The following is a 12,805-nucleotide window of genomic DNA, read 5'->3' as shown; positions in this document are numbered from 1 at the left end:
AGAAAGGACTTTGCTCGCTTTGGAAACCACAGCTTGGCATTGCATGCCATCATTGAGCTTATGATCTACCAAAACCCCCAGATCCTTCTCCACTATGGATTCCCCAGTTGTACTCCCCCTAGTATGTATGGTGCATGACTATTCTTAGCCCCCAAGTGCAGAACTTTACATTTATCAACATTAAACCTCATTTGCCACATAGTTGCCCAATTAGACAGTGCATTGAGGTCTGCGTGTAAATTGGCGACATCCTGTACGTTATTGCACTGCATAGCTTGGTGTCATCTGCAAAGACAGAAATTTTACTTTTGATCCCAGACCCAATATCATTTATAAAGATATTAAAAAGTAAGGGTCCCAGCACTGAACCTTGGGGTACACCACTGATAACCTTAGGCTATTTAGAGTAAGAGTCATTAACCACTACTCTCTGAATTTGGTCTTTTAGCCAGTTTTCTATCCATTTACAAACTGATATTTCCAATCCTTACACATGACTTTACCTTACACATGAGCCGTGTGTGGGGAATTGTATCTAACGCTTTTGCAAAATCCAAGTATACCATGTCCATTGCCACCCCTCTGTCCAAGGTTTTACTTACCTCTTCATAAAAATAAATCAGGTTTGTCTGACAACTTCTGTCTTTCATGAATCCATGCTGTTGCTTAAATTGTTTTTTTTCCAGCAAGAACTCATCCATGTGGTCTTTTATTAATCTCTCCAGTATCTTCCCAACTATAGAAGTTAAACTAACAGGTCTATAGTTACTTGGTAAAGACTTTGTTCCCTTTTTAAATATATGCACCACATTGGCCCTGCGCCAATCCAGTGGTACTATTCCCTTCATTAATGAGTCCCTAAAAATTTGATACAATGGCTTTGAAATTACAGAGCTCAATTCTTTTAGGATCTGTGGGTGAATGCCATCTGGTCCAGGTGTTTTATCCACCTTTATTCTGTCTAAATATTTCTGAACCATATCACTTCTGAACCATTGTGGATCATTTGGGGCTGTGTCACTACCACCCCCATTATGGACATGAGCTCCCCCATGCTCCATTGTATACACAGAGCTTAAGAAAGTATTTAATAAATTAACCTTCTCGTTGTCCCCAGTCACCCACTCTAGATTATTTTGTAAAGGGCCTACATGCTCAGACTTGACCTTTTTACTATTAATATATTTGAAGAATTTATGGGGGTTTGTCCTACTATTGTTTGCAATCTGTCCTTCGTTTTGAATGTTTGCATCCTTGATTTCCTTTTTACATATCCTGTTATATAGATAGAGCTTTCTTTTTGGTGGTTTTAATCATCATTAGGTTTTTTTATTTTTGCTATTGTGACATAGGGGATTGTTAACTCATGGCAGATGCGTTTTCTTGTAGTGAGTCCACACCAAACAGGCATATATCGTTAAGGGACTGGTAGCCCACGTTTATTAAATGAGAAAAGCAAAATAAAAAGTCCACTCAGGAATCCCATGCAGGGGTATAAATGTCATTCATAGATAACTAAAAAATACAAACCCACCTGGCTACTCTTCAACAGCACTGCTGCTATAGGTACTGGTACCTTAAACCACCATATCTTCCAGTCTCATAGTCTTGGACGCACACAGCTTTGGGCTTTTTAAACGCACACAGCTTGAAGTCCCTTAATGCACACAGCTTCAGGCTCCTTGGGCGCACACAGCTTTTGAAGCCCTTCAACGCACACAGCGTCTGTCTTCACACAGGGCCACTCACTAGCAGCCACTGCTCCAACTCCACCTACCTCTCACTTCTGCTCACCCCAGCCCTTCATTATATGAGCTGTGTGCACCTGGGCACACACCCTGCAGGCTTTCTATAAGATCTGGACACAGGGTTGGAGATCCTGTCCCACCCATATCCCTGAAGGATCTCCAAACTAAAGAGCCCCTTCCAGAAATAGCAAGATCCGGAGAAAACTGCCAGAGCAGTTTTCTACGTTTTTAAATTTACGCTCTGTAGCTCTTCACTCAGCCGATATGCAGACTCTGGGGCAGATCCACAAAGTACTTACGCCGGCGTATCTCAAGATGCGCGGCGTAAGTGTATATATACGCCAGTGTAACTATGCACCGTATCCACAAAACGAGATACGCCTGAAAATAGGCTTTTTTCGTCCGACGTAATTTTTCTGCGCCGGCGCATCGTGGGCGCAAATATACGCTGGACGCACCATTGTTTTGCTATTCAAATATGCAAATGAGGGAGATACGGCGATCCACGAACGTACGTGAGCCCGACGCATGCTACGTGCGCCGCGTATAAGTTATATGTCCGGTCTAAAGTTACCCCTCATAAAAGCAGCTGTAAATTTGCACCAGACGTGTGCAGGTCAGCTGGAGAGCAGCTTCAGCAGCACCGTTAGGGACGAGCTGAGCATCCACACTTGCAGGACAACAATCTGTATGCCAACATGCCAGGGGAATCCATAGTCATAGCTATACTACTGGCTTTACATGCGCGTAGAAGGAGGAGGGCACGGGCGCGGATATACCAACCGCGCCTAAACGTCTTTGACATGGGGGATTCGGAGGTGTATCGCATCTTCAGATTCAGCCCTGCTGCCATCCTGGAATTAGCCAGAACCCTGAAAGATGACATCACCAGCCAGACACACCGCTCACAAGCAGTGGAGCCACTGGTCAAGGTACTGGCAACACTCCATTTCCTTGCCAGTGGCTCGTTCCAGCGTACAAGTGGAGTTGTGGCTGGGATGGCACAATCCTCCATTAGCAGATGTGTGCACCAGGTTGTCCCCGCAATCCTCAGACGCATGTCCCACCAAATCATCAGACCCACCCAGGAGCATCTGCAGGTGAAGGCAATGCGTGATTTCTACAGAATTGCAGGATTCCCATGCACCGTGGGGGCCATTGATTGCACACATGTGGCACTACGGCCCCCCGTGACACAGAGCACATATACCGCAATCGAAAGCACTGGCATTCCATCAACGTACAGGTGATAGTCGATGCCCAATGCCTCATATGGCACGTCCATGCCAAACACCCAGGGTCCAGCCATGACGGCTACATATACCATCAAATCCCCATCCCAACAGAATTCGAACAGAACGTGTATGGGAACAGCTGTCTGGTTGGTGAGTGACATGGGAGTCAGGCATGTCTGTCCTACCACATGATGCAGACATCACGAGGGGCACATGCACGACTAACATCCTACTGTCTTTTCCCTTCCAGGTGACGCGGCATATGCACTTGGGCCCCATCTCATGACTCCATTCCGGAATCCTGAAACCCCAGGAGAGAGAAGATACAATTATGCACACACACATACCCGTGGAGTGGTGGAACGCACCTTTGGCCTCCTGAAGTCCCGTTTATGATGCCTGGATAAGTCTGGGGGGACCCTGTTGTATTCCCCAAAACTTTGTGTGCCAGATCATCGGTGCATGTTGCATGCTGAACAACTTCGCCGTGAGAAAGGGCCTGGAGATTGACATACGTGATGACCTGACCCCCGAACCAGACATTCCCCCCCTGACCGAGGCTACCCCATCTTCTGAGGGAAGAGCAGTCAGGAGATGCCTCACAGTAGGCATCTTTGCACGTTAAACACACACATTCATCATGGCACAAGGAGAATGCACGCATGCACACCACTGTCCCTAGCACACATACCCCACATCCTCATCACATTGGATTAGCCCAAGTCCACAATGCAGGACTTGGGAGCAGCAATGCCCCATCAAGGCTCCAATTATGTTGCTGTCCATTCATACCACATTCACACGGACCTGGGGGTTAACTTCTCCCTGGTCCTGGGGATCACTTCTCCCCGACAACCAAGGGTGACACCCCCTTTCCGGCAGGAATGTCACCCCCACATTCAAACACCAGTCACACTGTAGCCTGCAATACTAATCGTGTGCTTGGGCTAAAAAAAAAAATTAAAACTCATAACCTGAGTATATACAAAAAATCAACATAACAAACTCATAACCTGAGTAGATCAGAAAAAATACAAAAAAAATTAACGGCGCTGACGTGCCCCACGCCTGCGGCGGCCACGGCCCCGCCTCCTCATGGGAGACTCATGGGGGGGAAATCAGGAGGAGGAGCATCCCCTGGTCTATCCACGCCTGGCGGCCTGCCCTCCGACGCCAGGGCGATGCGGGTGAGGACCGCATTTGTGTCCGCCTGCAGCCTCACCCACACCTGGATGGCTGCTGTGTTGTCCCTGACAGCCTCTGTCAGGGCGTGGACCTCATCACCCAGGCCTGCTGTGGTGGCCTGCAGTTCAGCCAGGCAGGTGACCACAGCTGAGGAATTGGAGCCCACATCCTGCACAGCTTCCTTCAGGGAGGCCATGCTTTGTGCCATGTGGTTGATATTCATGGCAACCTCACCCAGAGGCGGGTCTGGTCCCTCTTCAGGTGTTCAGGAAGAACGTCAGACACCCCCCTTGTTTTCCTAGACACCTTCCTGGGTCCAGAAGTGGCTTGGGGCAGTGGAGAAGGGGAGACCCTTGGGGGGGAAGCCCTGTTGGGGGAGGAGCGGGAGGGGCTACCCGTGATGGTGGGCTGACTGGTCCCAGCCACAGGGGAAGACTCCTCCAAATGGAGCCTCACCTCATTCCCACTGGTCACCTCCTCCTCCTCAACCACCTCCTGAGGAGAGGTGTGGCCACTCCCTTCCACTGAGGACTCCTGGCTTGCCAGGTGGTCTGCCTCAGACTGATGTCCGGGGGATGGTGTGGACTGGCCATATGGCCCAGCACCCTCCTGCACATCTGTGGATGACACAAAACATTCACATGTTGGAGGATCCACACACTTGTCACATGTTCCCTTCCACCCCCTCACATGCTACACACCAGATAGGAGATAAAACACACTTACCTGTCCTCAATGCATCCTCAACGGAGTCAAAGCCCTCAACTCCCTCCACTTGATGCCTGTGGAGGCACTGGGCAACCACCTGCTCCTCAACAGTCAAGGTCAGGGTAGTTGCTGGTCCCCCTCCAGTGCCCCTGGCATGAGCGCTCATGCTGGCCAGCTTACCATTCACCAGGTGACGCAGGTCATTGATTTTTTTAAAAATTTCATTGGGGGTCCTGACCCCACTCCCCAAAGCATTGACATCTGTGGCAATCTGCGCCAGGATCTCCTTCCTCCTGGCCTGGGTGGTGTTGGCACTCTCTGCCCCATGGAGATAAATATCATACTGGGCCATGGCCCGGATAATGACGACCTTCTCCTGTGGGGAATAATTTAATTTCCTCTTCTTCTGAGCTGCTGGCGCAGACATGGCTCAAAAACAATCAGCTGCAAAGAAAACAACAAAAGTACCTTGCTTCAGGGGGGGAAACAAGCGGATGTACTTTTGCACTGGACGGTTACATGTCTGGGCGTATTTATGCCCTGGGCGTATATCTCACTGATTACGCTGGGCCTAGTTTGTATCTCACTGATTACGCCGAGCCTAGTTCTGAGCATGTGCAGAGAGGCGCTAAACATAGTCAGTGTCACAGCGCATGCGCCGTTCGTTCGGCCCTTCATTTGCATGGGGTCACGGCTCATTTCAATGGAACACGCCCACTTTCTTCCTACTTTGAATTACGCTGGCTTACGCCTAGGAATTTATGTTGCGCCGGCGCAACGTCGGGGTGGAAATGAGATGCGCTACGCCGGCCTATATATGCGCCGATGTACGTGGATCTGCCACACTGTGTCCTCTTAAACACCATTTCCGTAGGTGCTCTGCCACACTATATAAACAAAGCTGCAAGCAAAGCCAACAGAATATTGACATGCATTAAAAAGGGCATTCACTCCAAAGACAAAACAATAATTCTCCCAAACTAAAATTTAGCAAATAAATAATCGTTCTTCATATATTTAGGCCAAGATGTATTTTGCTAAATGTCTTTGGTAAAAAAAAAATCCAAATCAGTTATATTATTTAGTTTGTGTAAAAGTTAGAGTCTGAAAACGGTGGTATATATATTTGAAAATTGATTAGTCTACTGACTGCTTATCTCGTTTCTTTTTTTTTTTTTTTTTTTTTATAGTCATTCCCCATACACTTTATTCACAGAAGTGGAACTACAATAATGATAAATGTCACAAAGTGGTCAGAATCAGGCCGGAGTCAGACAAAACTCCCAAAAAATGAATCTTTTTTTTCCCCCCATCTCCGAACAGTCTACCACATGGCTGGAATAACTTGTGTGTCCTCTGCCAATCTGCTACCTCCAATGCTGCTGCTGGGAGGAGTGCGCACTTCCACAAGCGTCTGCCATTTTCAGAGTCTAGATATCTGCACGTCTCGCAATGCCGTTCGAGGCACTTCAGGCTTTAATTTCAGCAGATGTGTTGTAGATTGAGTCTGAATTCTCAGAGACCAGCTCCTCTGGCAGAACACATTTCCACAATCCATACGTTTTTCCCACTGCTGTCTGCCAGAGGCGTAATGTACCGTCTTCTGATCCGCTGGCGTACAGTTCCCCGTCTGGGCTGAAGCGCACACAATGGACTGGACCGAAGTGACCTTTGTAGGATTCCAGCTCCTCTCCACTGCTGTAGTCGTACTTGTACAGCTTGAAGTCATCTCTTCCTGCCACAATACAATCTCTCTCTGGATGGAGCGATGCAGAATGGATGGAGGCCGGAGCTTCAAACGACTTGATCAGCTCAAGACTGGATGTATTGTACAGCGCTATAGTTCTGCCATATGTGATTAGCAGCGTATCCACATCTGGAATGTACTCCATACTGCTGACCGATAAATTAAAGTTAAGCGTTTTTATCTCCGTCATGCTGGCTCGGTCCCACAACCTCACAGTTTTATCATCAGCTGCAGAGATGATCTGCCTTTCATTGTTATACCACAAAGCCTTCTTAATAGCCGATGTGTGACCCCCAATTTGCTCAGGATCAGCTTCCGGCTTGTTGAGGTCATAAATGCGCAAAAGCTTGTCTTGTCCTGCTGTCAGAAGATGAACGCTGTCCTCGGTGAAGTTGACACTCTTTACAATGTGCTTGTGAGCCAAAGTGAACAACTCGTCCCCTGTGACTGCATCCCAGACTTTCGCGGTAAAATCTGCAGCAGCTGTAGCAGCTTTCGTAGCATCTTTGTTCAGTGTGGCCCCCCAGACTGCCCCCTTGTGGCCCAGAAATGTTCCAATCCAATCTCCAGTGTCACCCTGACGTAGCATGGGCTTCCCATCCTTGCATGCGCTGATAAGGAAGAACCCGTACGGTGTGACCCCGGAGAAAGCCAGGTCCACCACAGGCCGGGTGTGACCGGAGCAGGTCAGCGGAGTTTGCCGCATTGCCATCTCTGCGCCGAATACAACAGCTGCGCGCACACACACACCGTCTCGCTACCAGAAGGAAGTGACGAGGCGGAAACGCGACTGCCATGATCGATGAGGGCTAATATGATGGGGAGCTCTGTCCAATCAAGGAGCATGCAGCTGTGGCGTCCCTTATCTCGTTTCTTGAGGCCCTAAAATGCCAGGACAATACAAATACCACCCAAATTACCCATTTTTGGAAATTAGACAGTCCAAGGTATTTACTAAAAGGCATGGTGTTAGGACCGGTGGTCACCAGTGGGTATCTCTCAGCAGCTGAGCTGTCCTAGTAATTAGGCTGCACCTGACATGGGCTGCTGGAAGGTATATAATTCCACCCTTGACTGAAGTTCAGTGCTTCAGTGTTCTTCCTGTGAGCCTTGTTGCTGCCTGATCTTAATCCTTGTTCCTGTTCCTGTATTTGATCCTGAGACCTTCTTCATTGACAAGCTCACGGTACCATGCTCAATGTACCTTTATACTGCCCCCTGTCTCTGTCCTGACCTTGTCCTGCTCAGGTGTGCTCCCTCCACTTGTACATAGGCAGTTAGGTTGTTATTTGGGTTGCTGCACTTTCAGGTTTATGTGTCATTTATATTGTTTATGGTTACTGGTGTCGGTTGGTTGGAATTTTATTATTTGTCTTAAGAAACTTCATTTAACTTCCTTCAGCCTGATTTCTTAAGGTACAGCCCACTGATCGTGTCATTCTTGGTGGATACTGGTCATTCTTGCTGGTCACAAGAGCAGTACAGCATCATCATATCACTGGTGCGGTAGTGATCAGTGATACTGGCTGTTAACCATATGTAAAAGGGAATAAAAAAGGTTTCAGGTAGGCTGAATGAAAAACTGAACTAATTCCCCCATCTACACATTTGGTGTGTATGGGGGAATCCTCCAGCTGTGTCATTGTATTCTGACAGCAGCGCCTCCCTGCTTTCAGAATACACAGATCAGATCAGATAATGGCTGCAGTGCTCGTTGAACTGTATTTTTTTAGCATTCCTAGTTGTGAGAAGTTTTTTAAAAGATCAACGTCTCATGAATGGGAATGGGGATGCATGGATCAAAATGTGTGCAGTTCTTGCTGAACCGGCCAAATTTTGATCCAGGTATAGCCAGCATGCGACTTAATTGGAGTGTGGTAGATGGGAAGCAGACAGGTAAGAGTAATCTTTCTCCCTCAGGGAAGGGGAGCTGCCTGAAAACCATGCATGGCTTGTACTACTCTTTTAGCTGGTGGGCCCTGTGTAGGGTTGCCACCTCATCCCTTTAAAACAGAACACATATGAATTACACAGGTTATGTGGCTAATTAAGGTGGTAATTAGACTCATTTGGTGCTTTACCTGCATTAAATCAGCCACAGAACCTGTGTAATTCATATGTGTTCTGTTTTAAAGGGATGAGGTGGCAACCCTAGCCCTGTGTAAACTAAAATCTGTGTCAAAGCAGAGGTAATATTAATTTCTGTGTTTTAAGATTGTATTCTGTGCTGTTTTTGTTTTGCACTTACTGTGTATACTGAAGAAAATGTCAGTCTGAAGTGTGCAGCACATAGAAGATGGCAGAGACAGCTGAAGACAGCATCTACCAGGTATATTTTACTGTACACAAAACTAATGCTTTAGTGGCTTTGTGAGTATGAACATTCAGTTTTTCATAGTCCTGGCTTAATGGCATTTTAAAGTTCCTTAAAGTACCTTAACCACTTCCATACAGGGCACGTATACACCTTCCCGCCCAAGCCAATTTTCAGCTTTCAGCACTGTCGCACTTTGAATGGCAATTGCGCGGTCGTGCTACACTGTACCCAAACAAAATTGGCGTCCTTTTTTCCCCACAGATAGAGCTTTCTTTTGGTGGTATTTGATCACCTCTGCGATTTTTTTTTTTTTTTTGCGCAACAACTAAAAAAAGACTGGAAATTTTGAAAAACGTTTTTATTTTTTTCTGTAATTTTTTTTGTAAATAAGTAAGTTTTCTCTTTCAATTATGGGCACTGATATGGCGGCACTGATGGGCACAGATGAGATGGCACTGATGGACATCGATGAGGTAGTACTGACGGGCACAGATGAGGTGGTACTGATTGGCGGCGCTGGTATGCGGCACTGATGGGCGCTGAAATGCGGCACTGATGGGCACTCATAGGCGGCACTGATGGGCACATGGGCGGCACTGATGGGCACACATAGGCGGCACTGATGGGCACTCATGGGCGGCACTGATGGGCACTCATGGGCGGCACTGATGGGCACTCATGGGCGGCACTGATGGGCACTGTGGGGCGGCACTGACGGACACTGTGGGGCCGCACTGTTTTCCTTTTGTTTTTTTTCCAGACTTATTTTATTTTTTTTTCAAACTTTTTTTTTTTTTAGACTTTTTTTTTTGCCCCGTTTTTTTTTCTTCCTGCCCTTCCCTGGTGGTCCAGGGTGGGCTTCCCTGGTGGTCCATGTGGCGATCCGAGGGGGGGCTGCACTGATAAACAATCAGCACGACCCCCCCCTGTCAGGAGAGCCGCCGATCGGCTCTCCTCTACTCGCGTCTGTCAGACGCGAGTGAGGAAGAGCCATCGACGGCTCTTCCTGTTTACATCGTGATCAGCCGTGATTCGACACGGCTGATCACGTGGTAAAGAGTCTCCGTGAGAGACTCTTTACCGAGATCGGTGTTGCGGGGTGTCAGACTGACACCCCGCAACAACGATCGCCGCGATGCGCGCCCCCGGGGGGCGCGCAGCGGCATAGAATCCTGAGGACGTCATATGACGTCCAGTCAGGATTCTACAACCACTTTGCCGACGTCAATTTGTCATTGGCGGGCGGCAAGTGGTTAAAGTATATTAATGTCTTGTTTTTTATATAAAAAAAAAAAAAACTTGTTATGCTTACCTGTTCTGTGCAGTAGTTTTGCACAGAGCAGCCCTGATCCTCCATTTCGTGGGTCCCACACCAGTACTCCTGGCCCCTCCCTCCTGCTGAGTGCCCCCACAGCAAGCGGCTTGCTATGGGGGTACCTAAGCCGAGCCGCTGCTCTGTGTGTCCATTCACACACTGAGCCACGGCTTGGCTCTGCCTGCTGTCTCCTGACTGGCTGTGATTGACAATGGCTCCTGCTGTTGGCAAAAGCCAACCAGGAGTGTGAGTCCCCAGAGAGGCAAGGCTCTCCTGGACATCGCTGGATTGAGAAGGGGCTCAGGTAAGTATTAAAGGGTGCTGGGGGGGGGGAGGATTTTTACCTTCATGCATTCTATGCATTCTTGTGCCTTTACAGCCACTTTGATGTTATAATGGGTTCCACAGCTTCCTCATATTGCATCAATTTGGGATTTACTGTATCAAATCATCCAGGCATATAATGAGGTGGATAAACAATTGCTTATTCCCCAACCATTTAAATAAATTGGGTTAGATGCAGTTTTAGGAGGGAACTTAGGGGTGGAGAAAAGAGAGGCATAGGAAGCTGACTGGCTTCACCTGCCTTGGCTGAAAGCTGAGGTGAAAAGATACTGTGCTTCTTCTGCAATCTACCAGTTTATTGCTCCCATGTCACAATTCTAAAACTCTTTGGATACTATCCCCATAATTAAGGTACAATTAAAAGGCATAACTGTGAACCTGGTTTGCCCCCTTGATTATGGTATTTCTTGATTATACTACTCAGTAGCCTGTGCATAATCCCTTAAAAATAGCTTGTTGAAAGTGATTGCAAGGAAATATTATATTCTCCAGGACTAGTTTTGTAAAGGAGATCATGGACCACAGCAAACCCTATATGTCCTATATGCCAGAGGTTATTGCAACGTGTGTGAACTGTTTCAGTTTAAGCAGCTGAAAACATCTGTCTTCCACCCACAAAAGGATGGCCTGGTTGAGAGATTCAATAAAATGCAGAAATTTAAGAAGTGGTACATTAAAAAGTGGGAAGGACTAGAATTGTTTACTTTCTGGACTTTGTAATTTGAGATGATGTATGTGAACCCTGTGAATTGCTGGATCTGATGAGAGAGATATGGAAATGTGAAACCACTACTCGCAAAAGTTCACATTTTGCAGATGCAAGGAAGGATTGCTAATGTAATCCCCTAGATCAGGGATATGCAATTAGCGGACCTCCAGCTGTTGCAAAACTACAAGTCCCATCATGCCTCTGCCTCTGGGTGTCATGCTTGTGGCTGTCAGAGTCTTGCAATGCCTTATGGGACTTGTAGTTCTGCAACATCTGGAGGTCCGCTAATTGCATATCCCTGCCCTAGATCAATGAACTTTCAAGAATGCTATAAGAAGAAAAGTGCCACGCCCAAGCAGATTCCCCCCATGGAGGTGGACTGACATGCTCCTGTTCAGTGTCTTCCCAACAATTAGACATGGAGGTATATGGTGACGAGCCGACAACTTGTCTTTCAGAAAAAGTCACTTTATTATAAAGTAAAGTGGCTAATGCGTTTCTGCAATAAGCCTTAAAGTGATTGTAAAGGCAGAAGTTTTTTTTTATCTTAATGCATTCTATGCATTAAGATAAAAAGCCTTCGGGGGGGCGTGACCGGAAGCCAGCCTGGAAGGAAGCATCCCTTGAGAGCTCCTCTCCTGCCCGCAGCAAATCGGCAGAAAACCGGGGGATATTGCAGCCATCCATGGGCGGATCGCGGACCACCAGATCCACCAAGGCACGGGGATCATCCCAACCCCCGCCAGGCTCCTCCACGACCTTCGAGCGGTACTTTAAGCCACCCGACATGCCGCCGGGTGAAGGGGACAAGATGGCGCCGGATGCAGCCACACGCAGCACAGGGACATCTTCCCCTCGCTCCGCCATCCAGAGCCATCCCCGACCAGATCACGGACCTCGGCCTCCTCCCTGAGCCCGGATGGCTCCCAGCAACGGGTGAGTGGATCCCCACACCCCCGCCCCCGCGCCGCGGACCATGCGGTACAGGCCGCAACTATCCACAACCCCCATGACCAGGACACTCAATGCACGGGGGCCTTCCCCCGACCTGCTCCGCACTGCCCCAGGCCAGGAATTGCAAAACGGGGCTCAGCTTTCCCCCTCTCCCACATTCACCCGGGAGGACTTTCCGGCCCTGCAAGCCCCCACCAACTCCCAGGCCTCCATGGGATCTCCAGAGCATGGCAGCTCCTCTGCCAGTGCTAGGCCGCAACACACCTCCCCTGTAGCCAGGGGACAAATCCACCTGGCCATCCATCCCGAGGTCGGGGATCGGAGAGGGATCTCTCCCCCCTCATATGCCTCAATGGCAAGTACCAGCACCCCGTGGCACGGAGGGGCCCCTACCCCAATGGGGGATCAGGCTGAGGCCTGGTCCGAACCATGGGACTCATCCCATCAACCCCCCCTAGAGACCAGAAGGCAGGGAGAATTGGCCTCCAGCCACCGGCCGTCCCCCACCGACCCATTTTACATCCCGCCTGACACCAGGGGAG

The 12,805-nt window shown here is 48.5% G+C and overlaps 2 protein-coding genes across 2 annotated transcripts in view; both read right to left on the bottom strand.

Moving 5' to 3' along the window:
- OLFML2A (olfactomedin like 2A) overlaps nt 1-12,805 on the bottom strand; it is an 858,109-nt gene that overhangs the window by 182,749 nt on the left and 662,555 nt on the right. The window lies entirely within an intron of this gene.
- On the bottom strand, nt 6,070-7,391 carry LOC120914247 (serine-threonine kinase receptor-associated protein-like). The gene has a single exon (XM_040324871.1). The coding sequence runs from the start codon at nt 7,333-7,335 to the stop codon at nt 6,346-6,348; it is 990 nt and encodes a 329-aa protein (XP_040180805.1). The 5' UTR covers nt 7,336-7,391; the 3' UTR covers nt 6,070-6,345.

This window comes from Rana temporaria, chromosome 9, assembly GCF_905171775.1.
Source record: "Rana temporaria chromosome 9, aRanTem1.1, whole genome shotgun sequence".
Classification (NCBI taxonomy): domain Eukaryota; kingdom Metazoa; phylum Chordata; class Amphibia; order Anura; family Ranidae; genus Rana; species Rana temporaria.
The sequence above is the reverse complement of the archived record's forward strand: the minus strand, read 5'-3'. Positions and strand labels throughout refer to the sequence as shown.